The sequence below is a fragment of the Zerene cesonia genome, chromosome 18 (genome assembly GCF_012273895.1).
Source record: "Zerene cesonia ecotype Mississippi chromosome 18, Zerene_cesonia_1.1, whole genome shotgun sequence".
Lineage (NCBI taxonomy): Eukaryota > Metazoa > Arthropoda > Insecta > Lepidoptera > Pieridae > Zerene > Zerene cesonia.
This window is the reverse complement of record NC_052119.1, coordinates 8,012,567-8,023,948: the sequence shown is the minus strand read 5'-3', so window position 1 is coordinate 8,023,948 and position 11,382 is coordinate 8,012,567. Positions and strand designations below refer to the sequence as shown.

The following is an 11,382-nucleotide window of genomic DNA, read 5'->3' as shown; positions in this document are numbered from 1 at the left end:
CGGGCGCCGCGTCGCGCTCGGGCAGGTGGCGGCGCTGCGTGATGTGCTCCAGCAGCTCGCCGCCGCGGCACAGCTCCGTCACGGCCAGCACGCGCCCGCCCTCCTCGTACACGCCGCGCAGGCTGATTATGTGCGGGTGCTGGCTGTATCTGGAGTTTCAGTTGTGATTGTAACAAATACACCACAATATTTATACATCACTTATGAGTTTTTAAGAATTTTTTTTTACGGAAGCGAAAAAATTATGGCTGGATTTCAACCGGCATTCTTAGCAACAAAAGCCAGGTCAAAAATTGTGTGACAGCAGCAATTTGCTGTATTAATTCGTTTTTTTTTTTTTTTTAATAAGTATAAATTGTATTCAAGTGCTTTACACATAAATACGAATAATTCGACAAGGATAATGTGCATATTGATAGGGATGAATTGCAGCTACAGAAATTCTGATATATAGGCGTCTTATGCATTTATTATTATGTAGTATTAAGCTGTACATTGAATAAATTCATCATTTTACATTCTTCTATCATCCTACATCATCTAAGTGTTTGTAGCTCTGCTGGCCACCAATGACCAACTTAGTGATAAAATTATAAAATGCTGTATGTTAAATAATTATTATTTATAAGGAAATATCAAGGCTATTATTTGTACATTACAATAACTTCTTGACCTCATTATTGAAAACCTTGATAACTCACACTAAAACAGAATTAACATTTAAATTAAATGCATATTGATGGATATTTAATAGGTCCATTACCTTAAAGCTAAGGTACAAAAGGTTTGTGTTCTAATTAAGTATGTATTCACAACTATATTGTTATTACCTTAGAAGTATTTCAATTTCTTCTCTAGGATCATACTGGAGTTTGTCCATTATTTTGACTGCATACTGTGTCCTAGAAGTTTTGTGTTCACAAAGACGGACGACTGAAAACGAACCTGTACCTAACTCGCCCATTAATCTGAAAATTATAGATATAAAAATATAACAATATCATTTGTTTTTTGATTATGACAAACCAGAAATTATTTACAACAAAATAATTGAAAAATAGTAACAATACCTATTTACATTAGGTATTTTAAAGCAGATTTATGCTGCAAATATTCATTATTCTATAGTTAATTTATAAATTTGATCCAATTCAAAGTATAAAAGTCTTTTAGTTTCTTACTTCATTACTTCGCAGTTTCGCATTAAGTAAAGATTGAGACATTGTTTATCGATCTAATATTAAATTTATCTGTACCTGTATTCATCAAAGAAATTGTTCTTGTTGACAATACCGGACCAGAACTCCTCTGTAGATGTCTTAGCTTGAGCAACATGATTTTGGTTTTGGTTTTGATTCGTGACAGTTTTGTCATTCTCATCATTTAGTAGACATGGTGCGACAAAACTGAAACCCCTGAAATTAATTACATTTCTATTAAATTAGTTATTAAATAAAAATTAAATATTAAATACGATATTGCCATATATAACTACTTCAACGATAAGGCGACCTTATAAACTATTCTGTTTCTTTGTTAATAACAATATTAAATTTTAACAAAAGAAAATTTATGCCGGTTTTTTATGTAAGACATCTTATGCAATGATTCAAACTAATCAAAACCATAATCATAACATTGTGTACACTATAAAACATCATCAATTTGGTATTTGAAGTATTTTTAAATACTTTAATACCAATGATAATCGTAATTTGCTCATACGCGATACATATGACAATAAACTCATGTCGTCATGATATTTTATGATTGAGATTAAGTGCATGATGTTAAGATTAAAGTCCTCATAAATTTAACACTTCCAGCGTTTGTATAATGTCTCTTTTATATTCTCAATTATATAATTGAGTGAACAACGTCACAGACATCATGTTTAACTTTAACGCAAGATTAGAGAGTTGGCTAACAAACGTAGAGTGAAAATGTTAGCGTGTGCAGATAAGATAAGTTGCAGATACATTGATAACTAAATTCGGAAAACAATTTTTGTCATTTTACCTTTTAACTATTCTCAGAACTATGTTTAAATTGCGATGACTAATGCATAATTCATTAACTTGAATAAATATCAGTGATTTTTATCGATTTCTTTATTAAAAGTTTAAAATTATTGTTAAAACATTATGATTAGTACTTTAGAACGAATTCCAATAAGTACCCCCTTGACGTGATCCATTGATCAATGTGACTTTGACGGAACACAATGGGATTTAAGTCGGTAGGAATCCGGCTAGTCTATGTAATATCCCCACTTTAAAAAAAGTGGCTCGAATATGCTCATTGAGCAAAATTATTATTAAAAAAAAAACCGACTTCAAACTACTCAGAAGCGAAAAATAAATTACAAAACATTATTACAATAAGCGCTACACACTCATTAGCCATTAGTTAATTATTCTGGTCAGTAGTGGCTGGCTCGTGGCAGTATACTTTTTCAAACGCGTTCTGAGCATTACTTAGTTTACCACTACTCGGTAGACGGGCTTTTATGACTTAAAACCATTTAGGTACTATGTGTTGTCGCTTGTTCCTTCTCCGACAACCTTAATGTCAGTACGTTTCAATTCAGTACCAGTGCATACAGTATATTAGAAAATAATTGAAAATAAGATTACTAGGGTAAGAGCTTGTTAAAGAAATATTGTACTGATTTTTGTGCATGCACCTTAAAGCAACGGTAATAAGGTTGCTTTTGTATAAAATTTTATTTCTTACAACTAGAATTTTGACAAACACATTTTATGTTAGTTTAAGGGTCGTTTTCGTATAGGATTGTGAAACTAGTTTTATAAATAATTGAAGGTAAATACAGAAGGCCTACATAAGAGACTAGCCGCCCCGCTCAAACAGGTTATGTCACTCAGGGAAGATTCCGTTCTTTTATTGGTGAAAGCATTTTTGAAATCAGTGCGACAGCCTTTTTGTATATATACAAGCATACATAACATAACACAATTTTTTTTATGCCACCGAGCTGGTGGTTCGTCTGATGGTAAGCTTACACCGCCACCCATGAACATTCGCAGAGGTAGTGTCTCTGCGAATGCGCTGCCCGCTTTCAAGAGGAAAGGGATAAGGAAAGGACTGACTAAAAGAAGGAATGAACTGGGTAGGGCGAGGAGAAGTATACGAGCCTCTGTGGCTCCTTCTTTTACTTTACTAAGTCGTCTTTATTAGACAACTTCTAAATTAATAACCGCTGAATAGATACTAATACATTCATGTTTCTTGTATTAACCGCAAATAGCCGACTACTGCTGCAAAGACGCTAAGTTAAAAATGTGTAATGAGTAAAAAAAAAGAAAACAAACAAACACACAAACCGGAAGAGCTCGTGCGCGTTGGCGGAGGCGGGCACGCCGGGCGAGTCGCGCGGCGTGCGGCACGTGAACTCCGAGTCGAAGTAGTAAGCGTCGTCCGCGCGCGACACCGCCGGCCGGAACGGCGGCACCACCTGCGCGGCACAAACTTTCATAAGCCCCGTCCGTCCATGGTTTGGGCTGTGCGTTGATAGATCATTATGTCAGTCACTGACACACTCACACTCACACTCACACACACACACACACACACACACACGCACACGCACACGCACACGCACACGCACACGCACACGCACACGCACACGCACACGCACACGCACACGCACACGCACACGCACACGCACACGCACACGCACACGCACACGCACACGCACACGCACTTAGTAAGACAAGACAAGTGAAACTGTAGTATCCCACTTTGTATAACAACAAAAAAAATGTAATTTTCGAAACTTAAATATCGAAAAGCGAATCTTTTTTTTATAAGTAGTACAATCATAGCTTCCAAATACGTTTAGCTTACCTGTCAATTAAAATGAATGAATGAAGAAATATATGAAAAAATAAATATTATCATATATTTTTTTCTTTTTCAGATATTATCAGCAAGTGTAATCTGGTCTAATTGTATTGTCTTTTGTTACTTAAGTATATACAAAATAAATAACATCCAAATAATACCTTGTTTACATACCTCTTTTTTCAAAAGTCCTTCCCAATCTATACTTGCAAAGAACTCATGATTCTTAATGTCTTCTATACCATTGGGACCAGCTCCCAATCTAAAAGTTATTTTAAAAGTGAATTTTTTTATAGAACAATTTAATAAATACAAAATTGCAAGGAAATCAGATAAAATAATGTTCATCATTTATGAACTTATTTACTTTCAGTTCATAACATGTGAAATATTATTGAAATGACTATTTTATACAGTTAATTATAAAAACATGTCATCTATGCCCTAAATAAGCATTATCAAAGATTTAACAAACCTGTTTTGTGGATTTCTCTTGAACAATGCACGCAATAAAGATTGTGCCTCTTCACTAAGATTGGCTGGCATGCCGAGCTTAGCTTTTAGTATTTGCGTCATTGTCTCATGCCTGGTGGCACCATGGAAAGGAAGGTTTCCTGTTAACATTTCAAACTGCAACAAATTTAAGAGATTAATAATTAAACATTAATGTTACATATAATTATGTTGCAAAGTTTACATATACTTTGATTTTTGAATAGCAGTGATATCTTGTGTTTCATTATGGGGAATTTGCTTGCATTGTGATAATTTTGTAGTCTATGAGTCAAGTGAAACATTTGTGATTCATAATGATAATAAATGTAAGTTACTACAACATGTAGGAATGACTAAAATCTTTTAAATATTAAGTAGTTAACTGAAAAACATAAAACCATATCACACAAACTAATAAAATAGTTTAGTTCTCATGTTTAAAGTATTAATAGTGGGGCACAGTATTTTAGATCAATTGAATTACATTTTTTTGATCCTACATTTAGAAAAAGAAATATAGCAGGTAAAAAAAATATCTTTTTAAATACTCTATACTTATATAAATCAAGAAAAGGATATTAATAACCTATAAGTAAACTATTTAATATTCACATTTTATTTAGACTACTTAAACTTTTGATATATTTTTTAATACAAAGGTTCTACACGGGAAATAAGAAATGCAATTTAATTTTTGTTCTTATATTAGAATACATACCATGAGTACTCCAAATGACCACCAATCGGCTGCAAAAGTGTGTCCCTTTCTGTTAACTACCTCAGGTGCCATATACTCAACAGTGCCACAAAAACTATAAGCCTTGTCACTACTTGGTGGGAGTTTGGACAGACCAAAATCAGTGAGTGCTATGTGACCGTCAGCGTCTAATAATATATTCTCTGGCTTTAAATCCCTGTATATGATTCCCAATTTGTGTACATGTTCTAACGCTAATGCTAACTCCGCTAAATAGAATTTAACATCCTCTTCAGTGAACATTACCTTAAAAGAATTGACAATAATATTAATTTACATAATATAAATTTAAATGTATTTAAAACATAATCCAGGAATGTTTCCATAACTAATTTATTATGTCAGTAAATGAAGCTGAAATATTAGAGGAAAATGAAACAATCAAAGTTCCACACCAGAACTATTTGTACATTCTGTTATATATATATACCTCTTTACTAAGTCTTGAAAAAAGGTCACCGCCACGTAAAAAATCTAATATTAAGTATAATTTCCCAGCAGTTTGAAATGCATAATGTAGTTTAACTATGAATGGATGTCCCATTTCAACTAAAATATTTCTTTCCATCTTTGTCCTTTCACGATCTCTTACTTTTAAAGTTGCTTTCTTAAGCACCTGAAATGTTTCAATGAAATATAAAAACACAACTTATAACTATTATGAAAAAGTGACCGTTACATTTATGCTCAAACTAAATACAGATTTCTAGGAATTTTTCATATCATTTTTAATATAAAATTTTTTTTAAATAGGTAACCACTGCTGTTTTAGAGATTGCCAACTCAAATAGACAATCAGGTTTACTATGAACACAATAGTTGAAACAAAAGCATTTGTATTCATGCTGTGTGTAATAACAGAAACTTACCTTCATGGCGTACAAAGTACCAGCATCAGGTCCACTAACTTTACGCACTAAGAACACTTTTCCAAATGAACCTTCACCTAGGACCTTAAGCAACTCGAATTGTGATGGATCTGCTTTTTCATGGCCTTCTTTAACTACATCTTGCAGTTCCACCTCCCGTTCATAACTGAGATCACTGGTATTCGATACTGTGGATTCCAGGCTCTCTGTAGTAGAGGTCTGGCGAGACTCTGAATTTTCGACAACCATTGGAAGACTGTTTGCTGCCTGAGAGGCGATGCCGCGCTATGTGAAAAAAAATACGAAATCATTAAATTCAATTCTGAATAAATGCTTATTCTCGATCGATAGATCGGCACTAACGTTCGATGGCGCACCATTTAATTAATAATAAAGACAAACAAAGAGAACAATGCTATTATACGAAAAACTTTTATCAAATAAATAAGGAAACAATGTTTTCAAACCATCCTTACGTGAATGTTGTAGATAAGAGGTAAAATTGGTAGGAAAAACAAATAGCAAGCCTATTTCTTAAAAATGTAATTGATAATTCGTGCACTATATTTATTATTCAGAATTATTCTTCAATATTACGCGTAAAAGGGCGTTTCAATATGTATTGTAAATAATACCCAAACTGAAGGCTAGCGAAATCAAACGATATTTACACTTTACAGATGTGAAATCAAATCAGAAATGACTAATCGAGAAGTAATACATAAATGTGGGTAATTAAATAATGAGAACATGCAAACAAAACAAATTCTATACTTAATTACCGAGACATCTCCAACATTTTGCATGCGCCAAGGATCTGTGGCATTTGCCAAAGGCATAGCTTAGCTTATTATTACACACATTCAGTAAATTAAAATTATCATAAAATATGTTCAGTTCTACATTTAAGGAATGCACTATCAGTTTTTATTAAAGTCATTCATTAAAATTAGATAAATGTTAGGAATGCAAAAAAAGTATTAACAGATAACTATAGAATTCAAAATTCTCAATCACTGCAACAGATTAATAAAATGGGATAGATTAAATAAAACATTATTTTCTAACACAGATATCCATTTGCAGACATCTTACGCCTCTGGAATTGTGGGTCGGTGGTAGCGGTTATAATCAAGCGAACCAGCAGCTTCTTTGCCACCTATAATATGCACCAAAATGATTTTGTAAGATTATAATTTAAGGTTTATTGAACAAAATTATAAATTTATAAGATAACTATTGCACGCAGCTTCGCCCTCGTATTCAAAATAAATTTTCACGGTACAAACTTGTATAAGCTGTCGAAATGCTTTCTTATCGAATAAGAAAAAAAGATACTTGTACCAATTGTGCAAATTATACTTATTTTAAGAAGGAACATTACGTTTTGTAGTTAGCGAACATCTTTTTAGGACTACGAGGTAGGTACTCGTATTATAAGAAAAGGATATTTATTATAAACAATTATAACAAAAATAGAGAATAAAATCACTATAAAAAGGTTTTGTGTCAATATAAATAACTGTATTTGGCACTCACAATGAAACATTAAGTGTAAATTCTCTTCAGACGTATATTAAAATATTTCATTGAAATGCCTCGTTTGTTCGGAGCCTATAATATTTTTCTACAAGTCATAATGGTAGGGGGTAACCATATTGTACAATAAGGTGAACATGTGACCTTTTTGTTCATGGGTCAAATTTAGTTTATTGCACGTTCATATACTAGCCGTGGACTTTTTTCGTGGCGCTAGCTGCTGAGCTCTTGACGATTTTTATTAGTCTGTATTTATGAATGATATAGTCTATGGTAGGTAGAGGTAGAGCCAAAGAGTAGTACGGTATAATACTATGGTTAGAGCCTTGAGAGGGGTGGCAATTTGAAAGCTTGAATATTTTATGGCTTAAGTAGCATCGATCATAAAAATAGAAACTGTTATTGATTGAAACTTAGATATTATTAAAAATATTGCGAATGTAGAGGTAATTTTTAATTAATACTTCGCTATGTGTATGAAAATTTATATGTTATTTTTCATTCTGTTTTAGTTATACATGTTTATTAAGATAAAAATAATCGCTTATATCTTACATCTTGTCTCTAACCGATATCGAAATTTTTAGATACGTAATTACATCATTGAAAAACATTAAAACATTATCCTTCGTTCAAAAGAATTATATTGCTGATGAACCTACAAAAGGTAAAACCTTTCTGTTGAAAAATATTATTGCCTTCTGTAACTTAAATAGATAGAATAAATAAATAAATAGATAGAATATGATTATCAGAAAATAAATACAGGTAGTAGTGATTTTGAATTATATTTTGATATATTAAAGAATACTTGGATTTTTATTATTTAATTTCCAGCCAAAAGTTACGAAACAAGGTAACGATCCATTAGATAATATAACTTTTAAAATATTGGGTGATTTCGGAAAATGGCAATTGAAAATAAGTATTTTGATGGCTTTACTAAAGCTACCGATGGCGTGGTATCAACTAAATATTTTGTTTCTTGCGCCTCCACAAAATTTTTGGTGTGCAAAACCAAACATTTGTAGTCGATATTCAGAGGAGGAATGGCGTGACATTTGTTCACCAGTAAGTTTTATAGAACACTAATTGTCATTGATAATCCTACTAATATTATAAATGCCCAAGTCTGTGAGAATGGATCTATGTTTGTTGCTCTTTCACGCAAAACTACTTAACCGATTGCAATGAAATTTGGTTCGTAGATAGCTGGACAACTTTTTATTCCTATGTGATACAGACTCACGCAGGTGAAATCGCGGGGCGCAGCTATTTTGTAAATAATGATAGCTTAGTTATCTTATGAATGTTGATTTAAAATTACCAACACCTGACATTTCATTCTATCTCTATACTAGACCTTAAAATAAATGGGATTTAATTAATCTGTATTATTTATTAATGTAATTTCTCGAAATGCAATGAACAAAGCCTTCGACTTTTTCCGTTACTATATATTATGTAGATTTCGCTTTTCAAACATTTCTTCTGTGATAATTTCCGGTTTAGATGCTATAGTATTTATTCACCGATTCGTAAATTTTTGATAGTGAACAATTTCTCGATAGCGTAATCAAGAGCATCCATGTCTTATTTTTGATCCGGATATACTTGCTGTGGCCCCCTTAATTGATAGATCCCTGGTTCCTCTGGTGCATTGTAAGCAATTCGTGTACGATACATCTATATTCAGTAGAACTATAACATCAGAATGGAATTTAGTATGTTCTGAGCATTGGTTAATACACGTAAGTATGCATTATGCATTCTTAGGCATTTTCAACATTTTATTTTTGCACATTATAAAATGTATTCTTTTATTATAGGTACCTATTTTTTTCAGTTCACTCAAGCGGTTATGATGTGGGGTACTGTTGTTGGTGGGATATTATTTCCGATGTGGGGTGATAAATATGGCCGAAAGAATCCACTCATGTTTGGTATTCTTTTGCAATTTGTTGCCGGCTTCTTAACTTGCATTGTGAGGCAGTACTGGATTTTTATGATATTCTGGTTCATTTTGGCCGTGGCGACTGGTGGATTAGGGATTATTTCATTTGTCGTGTGCATGGAGGTTTAAATTTAATTAATAATTCTTAAATTCGATTACTTAATCCGAAGTAGGCATTATGCACCGCAACGGCTCAATGCATGACATTTATAGACTGGTGATGCAGTTCGTATTAAAATCTCAAAACATTTGGTCTATCGGAGGTATGATCCTACTTGCAGATGCAAGATATCGCATCGTGTAAGCACTAGACCTTCACAATGCAATAAAATAGTCGCAATGTCCTGGCAATGTCCTGGAGGTCTCATAAGACCAAATAAAACACTCCATAGTTCATACTCTCTTATTGAACCAACTAATTAGCTATGTTCTTGGCCCAACTTATACAGTAATTTATTTATTTACTTATTCTTCATTGTACAATTTGTCTCAAAGAAATGAAAGAAGAAAAATTCTTAATTACACTAAAATAGTAAGAATTGTATTTTACTAATTATGGCTCAAAGCCACCGCTGCCAGGCAACCATCAGACAAAGAACAAAACACACAGACACACAGTATGGTTAGGAAGTGTATGTATAATTTTATGACCCTAAAATAATATACCTACTGACTCATTTTTAATCAATCCAAAGGTCGTAGGCGGTAAATGGCGAACAATTATTCCAGTTTTCTATCAACTACCTTTTGGACTGGGTAACACTGTTTTAGCATTACTTGCATATTGGATACGGGATTGGCGATATTTGGAATTTGCATTGGCTTGCCTTACTTCCCTGTTCGTTTTGTACTATTTTGCAATGGAAGAGTCGCCACGATGGTTGCTAGCTACAGGGCAGCTAGAAAAGGCTTGTGGTTGGTAACTAATCAATACTTGAACTGCCGGTCTGACTTGAAGAGACACAATCTCTAATATTTTGCGAATAGCAAAGGTTTATTTATACTTTAAGAAATAAATACGTACTTACGACATTTGTCCTATTAAATCCGAAAAACTACCCGTGTTAAATTACACATAATAAAAAATACATAACTCTTAAGAATTGTAAACGCAGTGCTTATATCAAGTATCGATCTAAACCAGTATATATTACTTATTTATGTTATTGCTTCTGGTTTAAGTTACCTAGAAATAACAAAACTATACACGTAATTGATCTGGTCGCATTTAAATGCCAAAGCCAGCCAGTATTAATCTGTAATATTGATAATGGTATTGATTATTTGTCTAACCTATTGATTATTTCAGTCGTACTTGAAACGGCCGCAAGGTTTAATGGCAGAGAAAATGAATTTAAAAACGCAAAGCGCACTCTTCTTAAAGTAGGAACTAAGAATATACATAATCCAGGTTTTTTCGCTTTTATAAAATCGAGGAACATGAGAACGAAAACTTTACTTTTATCCGTAAATTGGTAATCATTTTTCAGATGTTTAATTACGACAATACGTAGTAAAATTGATTTGAATGAATTAGACATGTAGTAATGACATGATCCTATAACAAGATACTAAGTATATAATACCCAAAGAACCTTACTCCTATAAATATTCGGATGATTCTTTTTTTGCTTTATTGCTCAATATTTTTCTTTCAATAGAACGGTTTTATCTCTAAATTCTTCGACGTACAGGTGTATAGAAATAATACCCTTGATCAATAAAAATCGTTAAATTAGGTATTTATATAGTACATATCTATCTAAAAATGATTAGGCACATGTAACTATAAGAAATGATGATGAAATATTATAATAAATAATATTTTACTAGCTGTGACCCGCGGTTGAAACCGCGTAAGTCCGTGTCCCGTAGGAATATCGGTATAAAAAGTGCCTATGTGT

General features: G+C 32.9%; 2 protein-coding genes across 2 annotated transcripts in view; one reads left to right on the top strand and one right to left on the bottom strand.

Moving 5' to 3' along the window:
* Window positions 1-6,972, bottom strand: part of LOC119833750 (ribosomal protein S6 kinase 2 beta) — a 13,291-nt gene extending 6,319 nt beyond the window's left edge. Inside the window, exons 1-10 of the mRNA XM_038357916.1 lie at window positions 6,768-6,972; window positions 5,986-6,270; window positions 5,547-5,732; window positions 5,078-5,362; window positions 4,340-4,494; window positions 4,039-4,126; window positions 3,345-3,475; window positions 1,257-1,415; window positions 831-968; window positions 1-149 (exon numbers count right to left, since the gene is read on the bottom strand). The exon at window positions 1-149 is cut by the window's left edge and continues 9 nt beyond it. Coding sequence (XP_038213844.1) covers window positions 1-149; window positions 831-968; window positions 1,257-1,415; window positions 3,345-3,475; window positions 4,039-4,126; window positions 4,340-4,494; window positions 5,078-5,362; window positions 5,547-5,732; window positions 5,986-6,270; window positions 6,768-6,824 — 1,633 coding nt within the window. The 5' untranslated portion in view covers window positions 6,825-6,972. The remainder of the gene's footprint in view (window positions 150-830; window positions 969-1,256; window positions 1,416-3,344; window positions 3,476-4,038; window positions 4,127-4,339; window positions 4,495-5,077; window positions 5,363-5,546; window positions 5,733-5,985; window positions 6,271-6,767) is intronic.
* A 1,204-nt stretch (window positions 6,973-8,176) lies between these two features.
* Window positions 8,177-11,382, top strand: part of LOC119834084 (organic cation transporter protein-like) — a 6,565-nt gene continuing 3,359 nt past the window's right edge. Inside the window, exons 1-6 of the mRNA XM_038358368.1 lie at window positions 8,177-8,191; window positions 8,362-8,595; window positions 9,096-9,275; window positions 9,371-9,601; window positions 10,174-10,393; window positions 10,788-10,953. Of these exons, the coding sequence (XP_038214296.1) occupies window positions 8,177-8,191; window positions 8,362-8,595; window positions 9,096-9,275; window positions 9,371-9,601; window positions 10,174-10,393; window positions 10,788-10,953 (1,046 nt within the window). The remainder of the gene's footprint in view (window positions 8,192-8,361; window positions 8,596-9,095; window positions 9,276-9,370; window positions 9,602-10,173; window positions 10,394-10,787; window positions 10,954-11,382) is intronic.